The following is an 11,141-nucleotide window of genomic DNA, read 5'->3' on the forward strand; positions in this document are numbered from 1 at the left end:
ATAAGAGAATCAGAAACTTATGATTATGTTTTAAAAATTTGATCCCTCTCACAACATATTATCGTATTTTAAAATTTTATGAACCGTGCAGAGCGACAAGTTGGCAGTGCCCAGCCAGAAGTCATCAGCTTTTGATATTGTCAGTGATGGAGTTAATTTACTACATTGAAATGAACCATCTCAATCGTCGCCTTCAGCAACAGAATTATGATTGAATGCTACTGTGCTTTAAAGTTTGTAGTATATGTCATAACAGAGCTATTGATATATAAAAAAATTAAAAAGTAGCCATAAGGAATTTATTTAATAATAATAGCGAAAAAAAGTTGTTAGATGCTATAATTTTCAACCTCTCGAGTACACTTAGCAAGGTCCAGGGATCAAGAATAACGTGAAATTAATAACTGCATAGGTTATAATTGCAAGAGCAGGTAGGGTACGCGAAGGAAGAGGAAGGTCATTCAAAGCAGTGATAGTATTATGCCCTTTTTGTCATATGACTAAAAAAAAAGGAAGACAAAGAAACCAAGATAAAAAAAAACATTGACCAAATGTTTCATTTCACAATTTCACCACCAAAAAAAAGTTTGGTACATTCAAATTTGATCACAAAAAGGATCATTCTTTCACCACAAAAGAAAGCAACGTAAAAACAGATGAATCAAATAAGATAAACTTACCGAACTTATATACAAACGGTCAATACAGGGTGGTGAATGCTTTGTCCTCTATGATAATGTTATATATATTATATATTATATATTAAAAGAAAAAAAAAATTCAATCTGATCACCATCATGAAGCCATCTGATGGGCTTGGGCTTGGGCTTGGGCCTGGGCATTAGGGAAGGGTAAGATTCTGGGCTTGCTAAGAGACAAACCCAATGGGGTTTGAGAACCATTGTTAGTGGCGGCATTCGCTGTGGAGGTTTTGTTGGTGGCGGCGGCGGCACCTCCGGTGCAGGAATTTGTAGCCACCCTTTCACAAGAGGGACACATGGTGAGAGTTGTAGCTGGAAGCTGCATGTAGAATGGCTGTGAAGTTTTCAAGGCTCTTAGTTCTTGTAGTTCCTTCTGTAACCTCCTATTCTCTTCTGTCAAAGTCTCACAACATCTCTTCAAATACTCACAATCCACTTCTGTTTGCTTCAACTTTGTCCTATAATAATTGTATTCCAAAATTAAACACAAACAATTAATAAACATTGGTCACAAATTTTCCTTATGCTTTTTCAAAATAATAAAAATTAAAAATTAAAACATACTATATAAATAAAATGGAGAAAATACTTGAATAAAAAATAAATAATAAGGACCATAAAGTGTACTCTTCTTTACCTTGCCCTTCTGTTTTGAAACCAAACTTCAACTTGACGAGGACGAAGATTCAACTGTTTCGCAAGTGCAAGTTTCTGCTTCTGCTTATAATATTAAAAATAAATAAATAAATAAATAAATAATAGCATTTAAGATGAAATGAAAAAAAGAAAAAAGAAAAAACATGTGATTTTGGACTAACAGGATTAAGAGTGGTGTGTTCTTTGAAGCTTTCTTCAAGAAAAGCTGATTGTTCCTTAGAGAGTCTGAGTTTCTTCCGAGTTGAGCCATTTTCGTCGTCATCACTCGCTCTTGAACTCGCTCTCTCAGCTTCACCCTCGTTCTCTCTCTTGTTTCTTCCTCCATCTTCTGCGTTACCGTTATTCCTGACACTGAAATCCATCTGAAACGGTGACACCGCGCTGTTGGGTGACGATGACAGTGACGTGCCGTCGTCGGCGTCCTCCGCCGCGGCGGCCACCGGAAAAAGGTTCACGTCCAGCACCCTCGCCGGGCCACCTGATATATATAAACAATCTCTCATTCAAACCAATAACTCTAGATCACTTTAAAGTAAGCATAAAAAAAAAAGGTTTATTTTACTGCACACGTTTTTTGAGTGAATAAGGAGAGAAAAGAAGAGAAGTTACATGATTCATTGAGCCATGGAATTCGAAGCTGAGAAGATGGTTGGGATCTTAGAACCGGAGAGAAAGGAAGAAGGTCGAGTTGAACCGGTGGATCCAATGAACCGTTTCTCTCACAAGCGTTTCTTTTCTCCTCTATGGTTTTCCCTGCAGTGAAACTAGGTTCAATAAAAGTGAAGTGTTTTGGTGTGTCTCCTAAGCTCAAAGCCAGCTCCATAGGTTCAAAGTTCAAAGTTCAAACCACAGTATGTTATCACTCTCAAGAAAAAGAGAATGGTTTGTTGTTATTACAAAGGATTTGAAGACTATAGCAATATCTATGCTAATAGGGTAACTAGAGAGAGTGTGTGTGTGTGCGTGTGTATTTTATATATATGCCCCTACAGTGCTAGCTCTTTTTCAATGGGAGAACAAAGAGAAGCAAGCTCTCTCATTTGCTGCACAAACCCTTCTTCTTAACAGCAAAAAGATGAACAAAACACTGCCTTTTTATTGGTGCTTCTTCTTCGTCTTTGCCTTTGTGGAAGTAAAGATTGACCGACAAACACTTGTTGACAAAGGCACGTGAATATATTTAAATATTCAACCGTTCACATTCCTTAACCCGAGGTATATTTATATATTGTTGTAGAAAATCAAATGCTCTTTATAGTGTTATATTATAATAGTAATTTTACCTTTTTGGATTTTGGAAATGATATAATATAATTATAAACTCTTGTTAGAACGAAGAATGAAGGAAAATAATCACTCTGGTAAGAAAAGAACTGCTGGAAATTTTATTAGTTTTTCTCTGGTATTATTTGGAATCGAAAAATAGTTTGAGAATTATCAATTATTCGATTACTTCAATTTAAATCAGATAGATAATAAATTCTCCCATTCAAATTTTAATACTATAATATTTTTAGAAACTCAAACTCAATACTATTAATTATGCCATAACAACTATTTACCAATTGATTCACATATTTGATGATTAGTTATTATTCTACCAAATCCCAATTCCTTTGTAATTAATGTCACCTTAATATTTTCCCCAATTTTTAATATAAAAAAATACCTAATTTCTAATACTGAACATGCTCTTTTACAAATCCAGTTAGCCTCATTTTTTTTATTTTTTTTATGTGATGGGTTAGTGAAGCTGATATGGCGTATCATAATAATATATAGAGTAAACATCTTTTTTAGTCCTGTCAATATCTACGAAGTCCTTTTTAGTCCCTGGCAATAAAAAAGGACCAAATTGATCCCTGAAATTACAAAAAAAGGGTCATGTTAGTCCTTATGTCAACTCCCAAATATGTAGAGTGGCCCTTTTCTTGTACTTTCAGGGACCAATTTGGTCTTTTTTTATTGTCAGGGACTGAAAAAGACTTCATAGATATTGTCAGGGGCTAAAAAGAGTGTTTACTATAACATATATAATGTAAGGGTTATATTTATCTCATTTAACATGAGATAACCTATTTTCCTACACACACAAAACAAAGGTGGGTCCCACTTTTATTTTTTATCTCTCCAATCATTTATGGATCCCTCTTATTATTTTGTTTCACCAACATGAGATACCTTATCTATGTCTACATAAGAAAAATATTTTCGATAATGTAATATGAAATTGTTAAGTGAAACGTTGTGCTACGTACATTGTGACACATGCAAGAAAAGTGGTATATATAAAAAAATATAATTGTGTAGTCAATTTTCAACTCAGTTTAGGCGAAAGAAAGAGCCTCCATTTGTATACCCTAATTAAATGCGTTTGGTTTGGTTACTCACAGAAATTGACATAAATTTAAGAGGTTGGACCAAACAAAACAGTGTGGAAATAGCGTCATGATGACAAGGAGAAAATGATATATCATCCCAAGAGACATGTCTGGGATTATAAACCTGCTCCTGTTGTCTTATTGATTAGCCAGTATATATGTTGGCCACTCATCTATGGTCGCGATCATGCTCATTCTCATTCTCATCATCATGCATGACAATATGATAAGAATGATGATTTGTCTTGGGTACCCTATACAGAATCATGTGGACTATATCTATTAAGGCATAAACAGTTCAACAGTACTGTTTCAGTGTTTTCTTTCGCTATTTGATTTGGCTTTCCAATCAATTAATTAATTAAGCTCTAAAAAGTTTGTGCAGTTTCTGAGATAAATAAAAAAATTTAATATTTGTTAAATTATAGGAGATAAGTTTATTTATATAAATAATAGATTTTATATTTTTTTCTCTTCACAAAATCTTATAAATTTTATATATTTATATATATATATATATATAATAAATTTATTTCTTATAAAATGAGAAATATTAAATTCATAAAAAAACAAAAGATTAAATTAAATACTGGGCAATTGAAATGAAATGACTCTGGCCGCTTCTACCTATATGACCGCGACCTCGCCAATTCGAAGAGTAGTGTTCATACCAGCTAGGGATTTTGAAGCTCTAAAATAAAGCTATTATTGGTAGAAAAATAGAAATATATAATGTTGTAGGAAACTTTTATATAAAAAAAATACTTAATTGCATGGAGTGTTTTTTTAGTGAAAATACAATATGTCTATTATTTTATTATATTTTTTAAATTTTAATAATTTTTTATATGAACTACTATTTCATATTTATATTTAGCTATTTACGGATATTATTATTAGTTTTTAAATTTTTTAAAATATCAACAGTTGTCAAAAATTGTAATGGGTTTGATTAATTGATATTAAATTTGAATTTAGAGATCTTTTTTCAAGAATTGCGACTCTCAAATTTGCACCCCACTAAATTAATAATAATTTACATGATATGACAATTTATTTATTATTATAATGATATTTGGAAAAATATAATATTATTATAACAATATGATATAAGATTATTAAATGTCTGCCAAAGCTGCTCTTCTTTGTCCATTAAGCCAATTAACACCTGCTAGTAGGCTGCTAAAACATGTTTGATTAAATAAAAAATGTTACTTTTTATTTTTTGTAAAACCTATTTCTTTTTAAAAACAAGCGTGATGTGTGCAAATAAAAATATTTTGAAAAGATGGATGTGATGATTAGAACGAGATTTCAATTTGACCTTATTCCGATTATTATAATGTATTCATTAGGCAGACAAACCGACCGAGTTTTACTATTCCCGGAAAAGTTTTATGCTTTCAATCTTGCTTTGCCTTGGTTTAAGTAAGAAATAAATTATGGTTTATAAGGTGCTTTTATTATTATATCTCTTGAAATATTAGCAGCTCCATAATTGACATGGAAAAATGGATTAAATGGATAGTTAATAATAAAAAAGAAAAGATATTGGTATCCAATGACAACGAGTCCATAAAATGAGGGTGGGGTGGGGTGCGTGCAATCAAGTAGAATAATCAACCCTTCATTTGGTCCTTTCTTGAATTCAATTTTATGAAATTGGAAGAGGTAGAATGAGTGCAACCGTAGAAGATCAGAAGTTATAACTTAAGGGTGGGTGGTCCCTCGCGCGTGGGTTGGCTTTAGAAAGAAGTGGTAATTAAAAATAGGCACACAGAGGAAATGAATAGGTCAGATATGTCATGCTTTTGGGATCATTGCAATAATTGAAGTCATGCAGGCTTTAATGATAAGCTGCAGAGAGAGATGCATGAATTATTGGGTCGGACCCTCCTTTCAGAAAACGAACCATACCATAAAGTGACCCTCGTGTAATAATTGTCTTATGGAAATGGAATGTAAAGAAAGGCCACAGTCCCCACCCGCAACCATGAAATGAAAGCCATATTCCTCAATCACAGTTATTAATTTCGTAATCATGCATGTGATTTGCGAGTTATAAGAATTATGAAAATTTATTTACAATGTGACTGGTAGTGACTTAGTCAAGCAACCACACAAGAATTCAAATTGTCACGTGTCAATCGATACTAGCCATCCAACAACTCAATCTTGGGATATAATATTTTGCGTTTGACTTTAAAGCCACACTTAATGTTAGGGATTGAGATGAGTAGCTAGATTATCCAATTCTCAGCATACACAATTATCAATCATATGCATATATATATACGTAAGATGCGTATAGAGTTAATTAAATCCAAGTTCTTTGACTAGTATTTGAATATGATAAAATAAAAATAAGCTACTTGTAGATAGTGGATTGATGGTATTAGCTTCAGATAATAGGTGCTTTTTTTTTCTTCAAAAAAACAAAAAAAAAAGTTTCCTATTCTCGCATTCCTCTTTATTGACTTTGAAATGAAATTGGTATAGATATTCAAAATGATGTTGCTAATGCTTATACGTATGCTGTCATATTAGACCAAATTTTATATTAATTTGTTGTAATACCCGTCATGAAGTGAATATCATTTGCGACTTACGTACTATAGCGTATAGATGAGAATAGGTTATGCATGATTTTTTCTAGATTAATTTTTATGTACATGGGGTACATAAAATGGTCAAATTCAAGCTCGCAATAAGATAAGAATAGAAAACTGCAAGCAACACAAAATTAAGTTGATTATTGTGTAAGTGTCAAGAAAGGAAACCATATAAAAGGATGTCCCAGATATTTATCGCCTTATGGGCATGCATATAATAGCAATTGGGATTAAGAAAAACGCAATGTAATTAATGACCATCGTTTTTAACGTGTGAACACCATTCAAATTGCCATGCTTACCCAGTAAAAGTCTCGGGTGTTTAATGTTAACGCTGATGCTTTAGATAATGCCTGGTCGTCTCTTAAATTGGATGGATCGGAACACCATGCATTCCCACCTAAAAAATAAATGGCATAATAATCTAAGAACCTGACTAATATACTAAACCCATTTTTTAAAATTCAAATTATAAAATTCATTAGGAAGATATAAGATTGTTTTTTTAGAACATTATATCTCCGACAATGACTTAATTCAGTATTAAATCTTTATGATCACATTTATTAAATCTATTTCTCAACAATGATTATCATTCTTGTTCATTAATTGTTTATCCATATAAGCAGAACGATAAACAATTATCACAACTATATGCGTATAAACTAGAGCTATATATATCCCAATTACAAAGGGTAAATTATCTCAAATTGAAACAAACTATCAATTGTGATTGATCGTGCCCTCTGGCACCGATATAGGCAGTAGAAGGGCTTAGGAATTTGTCATCTTTCGATTCATAAGAAAGCGGACAAAAAAAAAACGTCTCATTCTAATATATTCTCATTATTAATAATTAGTTCGTTACATAATTATTTATCAAATTAATCAAAGTTTAAATTTTTAATATTTTGGCCCCTTTATTATGGTTAGTCTACACATTTTTGAGCTTTATTATAGCGATGGGAAGGCTAAAATATTGAAAATTTGAAGTTATTAAAATTCAAGTTAATAGAATAAATTTTTAAGATATTAAATTAATAAAATAGAACTTTACTCTAATAATAAATACAAATGCCGGAGGATATTTTTTATCATGTAAGAGATGGATGCGTGTTTGTCATATATTGTTCCTAGAAGGTCCACCCAATCCAGCTTTAAGCTGCCTGAAAATAGATATAAAATGTTCTTTTGTAAAATGCTAGATCTATATATGGAAAATATTTTAACTGCTTCCGTCGCATCCATTATTCGATAAATTTATCAAATAGAAATAAGACACAAGCGCTGATATATTATCATATGATCAGAACGGGAAGGGAGAAAAATTGAGACAATAACTAGTAATTTACTTATTAAATACATGTGTCTTATTTTAAATTATAACAGTACCCATTGCTGGATTTGACACTGACATATTGTCATACGTATCTCGTCTTGAATAACAACAATACCAATTATTAGATGCAACAAAGTATTAAGAATGCATTCCTATAAGAGATGGCAAACCGGGCTGCCCGCCTCGCTCCGCTCCAGCCCGTCAAAAAGTAGGCTGGTCTGCTCCGCTCCGTCATTGAAGGTGGGTTAGATATCTCAGTTTGTTCCGCCCGTTTGGGCGGGCAGGGCGGGCTGACCGCCAAGTCCGTCACATTTTACACTAAAAATGAAAAAAAAAAAAATCAATCCGGACGAGCTGGTGGACTTGACGGGCTGCGGGTTTAGAAAACTCAACCCGCCCCACCCCGTTTGACGGGCGGGGCGGACCGGCCCGGCGAGCTCGACCCATTTTGCCAGCTCTAATTCCTATATAAAACAGTAAAATAGGAACTCTGCTACCCTAGCGACTATGTTGCAAATTTTAAGCTTTTAATTTTAATCTCAATTTGAAAAATACAAAAAAAAAAAAAAAAATTATGTCGAATGTAATTTCCGGTGAAGTGAAGATAAAATTTGCAGTGACGTGAGAGGAAGCTAAGGAGGGAAAACTTGAGGAGGGTAAGTAGTGATAGTCACGTGAGAAAGACGTGAGGAGTAATGATGAGGTTGGGTGTCAGAGTCAGAGGAATGACGTGATGGAGGAGGGACAAGTCATACTCATACAATTATATTAATGGGTCTGCCTCTCCTTCTTCTCACCCATATAGGGCCCTGCATGCTTATGGTACTGTACTATCTACTGCACCAACTAGTCTCATTAGAATAACCGCGTGCACTGTTCACTGTTCTGCACCTTATTAATCCTCTGTTTGGTTTCTTTTTTACGGTTTATCGGTTTTAATGTCAATATATATTTTGTTTTTCTTTTTTAAATCATTTGTTCAGACTGGGTACTTACTATGGGGCACAAAAGACCAAAGTGTCACATGTTTTGCAAGTTACATGTTAATATGTCATATTTTCCAATTAATCTTTCTAGTGCCACATTTAAGTCCCTAAGGCAGCCTTGCTGGCAAATCTACAACGGTCCTTTTGGTTCCACGTGCAAAACTGGTCATGCAGACTCCGTCAACTGGACTTGTTCGTTCTGGCTTTCAATTCGTAGGAGCATTTAATAAAGGAGAATTTTTTTTATTAGAAAAAAATATTTTTCGGAAATATGATGGAAAAAAAAATTCAGGTAAGATAAGAAAAAGTTTTTTGTAGGCCTAAATGTTTTCAAAAAAATTGGATGAATTTTGTTGATGTTATGTTTGAATTAGTGTAAAATATTAATGGAAAAGTAAATCAAAATTACCAAATTATCCAGCATTTTGAATATTGAATGTCCTAGTCGTAAAAACGTTAATTTTATCTCTGTATTCTCTCTCTCAATAGTTAGTAATTTTCATTTTTCTACTTAAAATTGAAATTAATTGGAGAATTTTTTTGATTCATATTTTTTTCACCGTGAGTATGTGGTTTGTGTAGTGATAATAAAAAAAAGCAAATGTTGTAGCTTATTGAAGGAACGAAAATTCGTTCCCATTTGAGCTCATTTTAATAGTTAAATTTCATCCGCTCCCTCAACTAGTGGCCATTTTTTGCCTTAAAAACATGTTCCCAGATCTTGAGAACAAAAGCACTAGAAGAGAACGGATGATGATGTAATCAGTTGAGAATACCAGAAAAAAGGAACGGTTTGACTCATTTACACACATGCTCCACTAACCCCCTCTCTAACCACTTTTGCAGAAAACGTTGAAAAGAAACTTTCAAAAAGTAGAAAGAAGTACAACAAATAAGCATGAAGAAACGTGTACAACAGAGAATAAAAAGCAACCATTGGGTTAGAGAAAAAGCAAGCATGGGAGATTCAGAAGAAAAAAGCAAATCTCAAACTTAAGTTGTCTCATCCAACAACTTGCTTCACATATCAGAGCACTGTCGCACCGCCTCTTCATGCAATCAAGGAACAACTAAGGCAGAATCACAAGTTTTCCATCCACTTTCTGGCCTATAAATAGGACGTTCCAATACGAAGAAAACATCGAATTTCTTAAGAAGAGATCACTAGTGTAGTTTAAAGTTTCTGTTTTTCACTTCTATAGTTTTAGCAATAGATAAGTGGCAACAACTCTTCCTCCATTCACTTTCACCATTTAAGGCTCCTCACGAGTATTCTTCACACTTCTCCATTTTATTTCTTTGTAATATAAACTTGTTTCCTATTAATATATGCTTGTTGTTTCTCTTCTCTTTCACTCATTATCTTCAAACTGAATCTCGGGTCTATGGAATTTCAGATTGAAACAAGTATGTTTGTGTTTTCAGCCATAGGATAAGTTGTTTTTGGAATGGAAAAACTATGAAGTTTTTAAAGAACTATGCTCAACACTTTTGTATTATAGCTTTTGTATTTCTATGGCTTAAGTAAACTTAACTCTTTGGGTGTTAATGGAAATTGAACTCAAACTGAGAAATGAACTTCCTTAAGGAAAGGATTTCAGACAACTTAATAATGGGAGGAAAGTAGGATTGTGGAAACAATCCTATTGGTTGCCTTAGGAATAAGGAGCCACTTCGTTCTCTGAAGGTTCTGAACTTAGTAACCGTTGGAGTCAAGGGAACCATAGGAATATGAAAACTTGTGAGCCATTTTAGTCCATGAGCTAAGGAATCAGAGTTGGCAGTGAAAAAACCTGAACAAATTCAGAAAAGTTAAGTCGTAAGTTGAGAGTATAGTCATTTAAGAATGGAACAATGGATCTGTTCCTTGTGTTAAAAACTATTTTTATTATCCATCCATCTTGTTGTCTCTTAAATATTGTTTTCTTTAAGTTTCCAGCATTTAATATCTTGTGACAATATAACCAAACCTCCAATGAATTTTTTCATTCCTTCTTACATCAGGAAGGATTTAATACATAACGACGCGATGAGTTGTTTAGAGTCAAACTGAACCTACCACCAACGTCCACAAGGCAATAGGGAACGAAATACCAAACATTTCAAATACTGTCTTTTCTTATATTTAAAACTCTTTTCAAAATACTTTAAGGTATTATTTAGAGTTCTATCCTCGTGGGAACGATAACTTGGGCACTAATAATCCCACTTATTACTTGATGTGTGCACTTGCGCGACTGGATTGATATATAGAAAACGAATGTGTCTTGTCTTGATGGACTAAGTAAAGGGAACGTCCTTAAAAGCATCAGCACCCAACACTTATATTGTTGTGTCTCTCTGTGTCTCACCCACACAACTCTGATCGAAGGTAGAATGGGTGGAGATGGGTTTCAATCTCTATTTTTTGGGAAATCTTCATGTTTGTCGTCATCGAACCTGAAGATGTGCAAGTGTGGAGTGAC

The 11,141-nt window shown here is 33.4% G+C and overlaps 1 protein-coding gene across 1 annotated transcript; it reads right to left on the reverse strand.

The window, feature by feature from the left end:
• Positions 1-663: 663 nt before the first annotated feature.
• Positions 664-2,181, reverse strand: LOC133291867 (homeobox-leucine zipper protein HOX11-like). The gene is made up of 4 exons (XM_061490199.1): positions 1,968-2,181; positions 1,520-1,836; positions 1,339-1,418; positions 664-1,159 (listed from the first exon to the last, which is right to left on the reverse strand). Exons 1-4 carry the CDS (start codon positions 2,179-2,181, stop codon positions 796-798), a joined length of 975 nt encoding a protein of 324 aa, XP_061346183.1. The 3' UTR covers positions 664-795.
• Positions 2,182-11,141: the final 8,960 nt, after the last annotated feature.

The sequence above is a fragment of the Gastrolobium bilobum genome, unplaced genomic scaffold, assembly GCF_033153095.1.
Source record: "Gastrolobium bilobum isolate Gb01-03AN ecotype WA unplaced genomic scaffold, APGP_CSIRO_Gbil_v1 utg42368, whole genome shotgun sequence".
NCBI lineage: Eukaryota > Viridiplantae > Streptophyta > Magnoliopsida > Fabales > Fabaceae > Gastrolobium > Gastrolobium bilobum.

What these genes read in the sequence shown, in the direction of transcription:
- LOC133291867 (XM_061490199.1), bottom strand. Translation starts at nt 2,181, where the DNA reads ATGGAGCTGGCTTTGAGCTTAGGAGACACACCAAAACACTTCACTTTT. An exon ending in AACACACCACTCTTAATCCT is followed by an intron (nt 1,419 to 1,519) that starts GTTAGTCCAAAA and finishes TATTATAAGCAG; the next exon opens with AAGCAGAAACTTGCACTTGC. An exon ending in TTTCAAAACAGAAGGGCAAG is followed by an intron (nt 1,160 to 1,338) that starts GTAAAGAAGAGT and finishes CAATTATTATAG; the next exon opens with GACAAAGTTGAAGCAAACAG.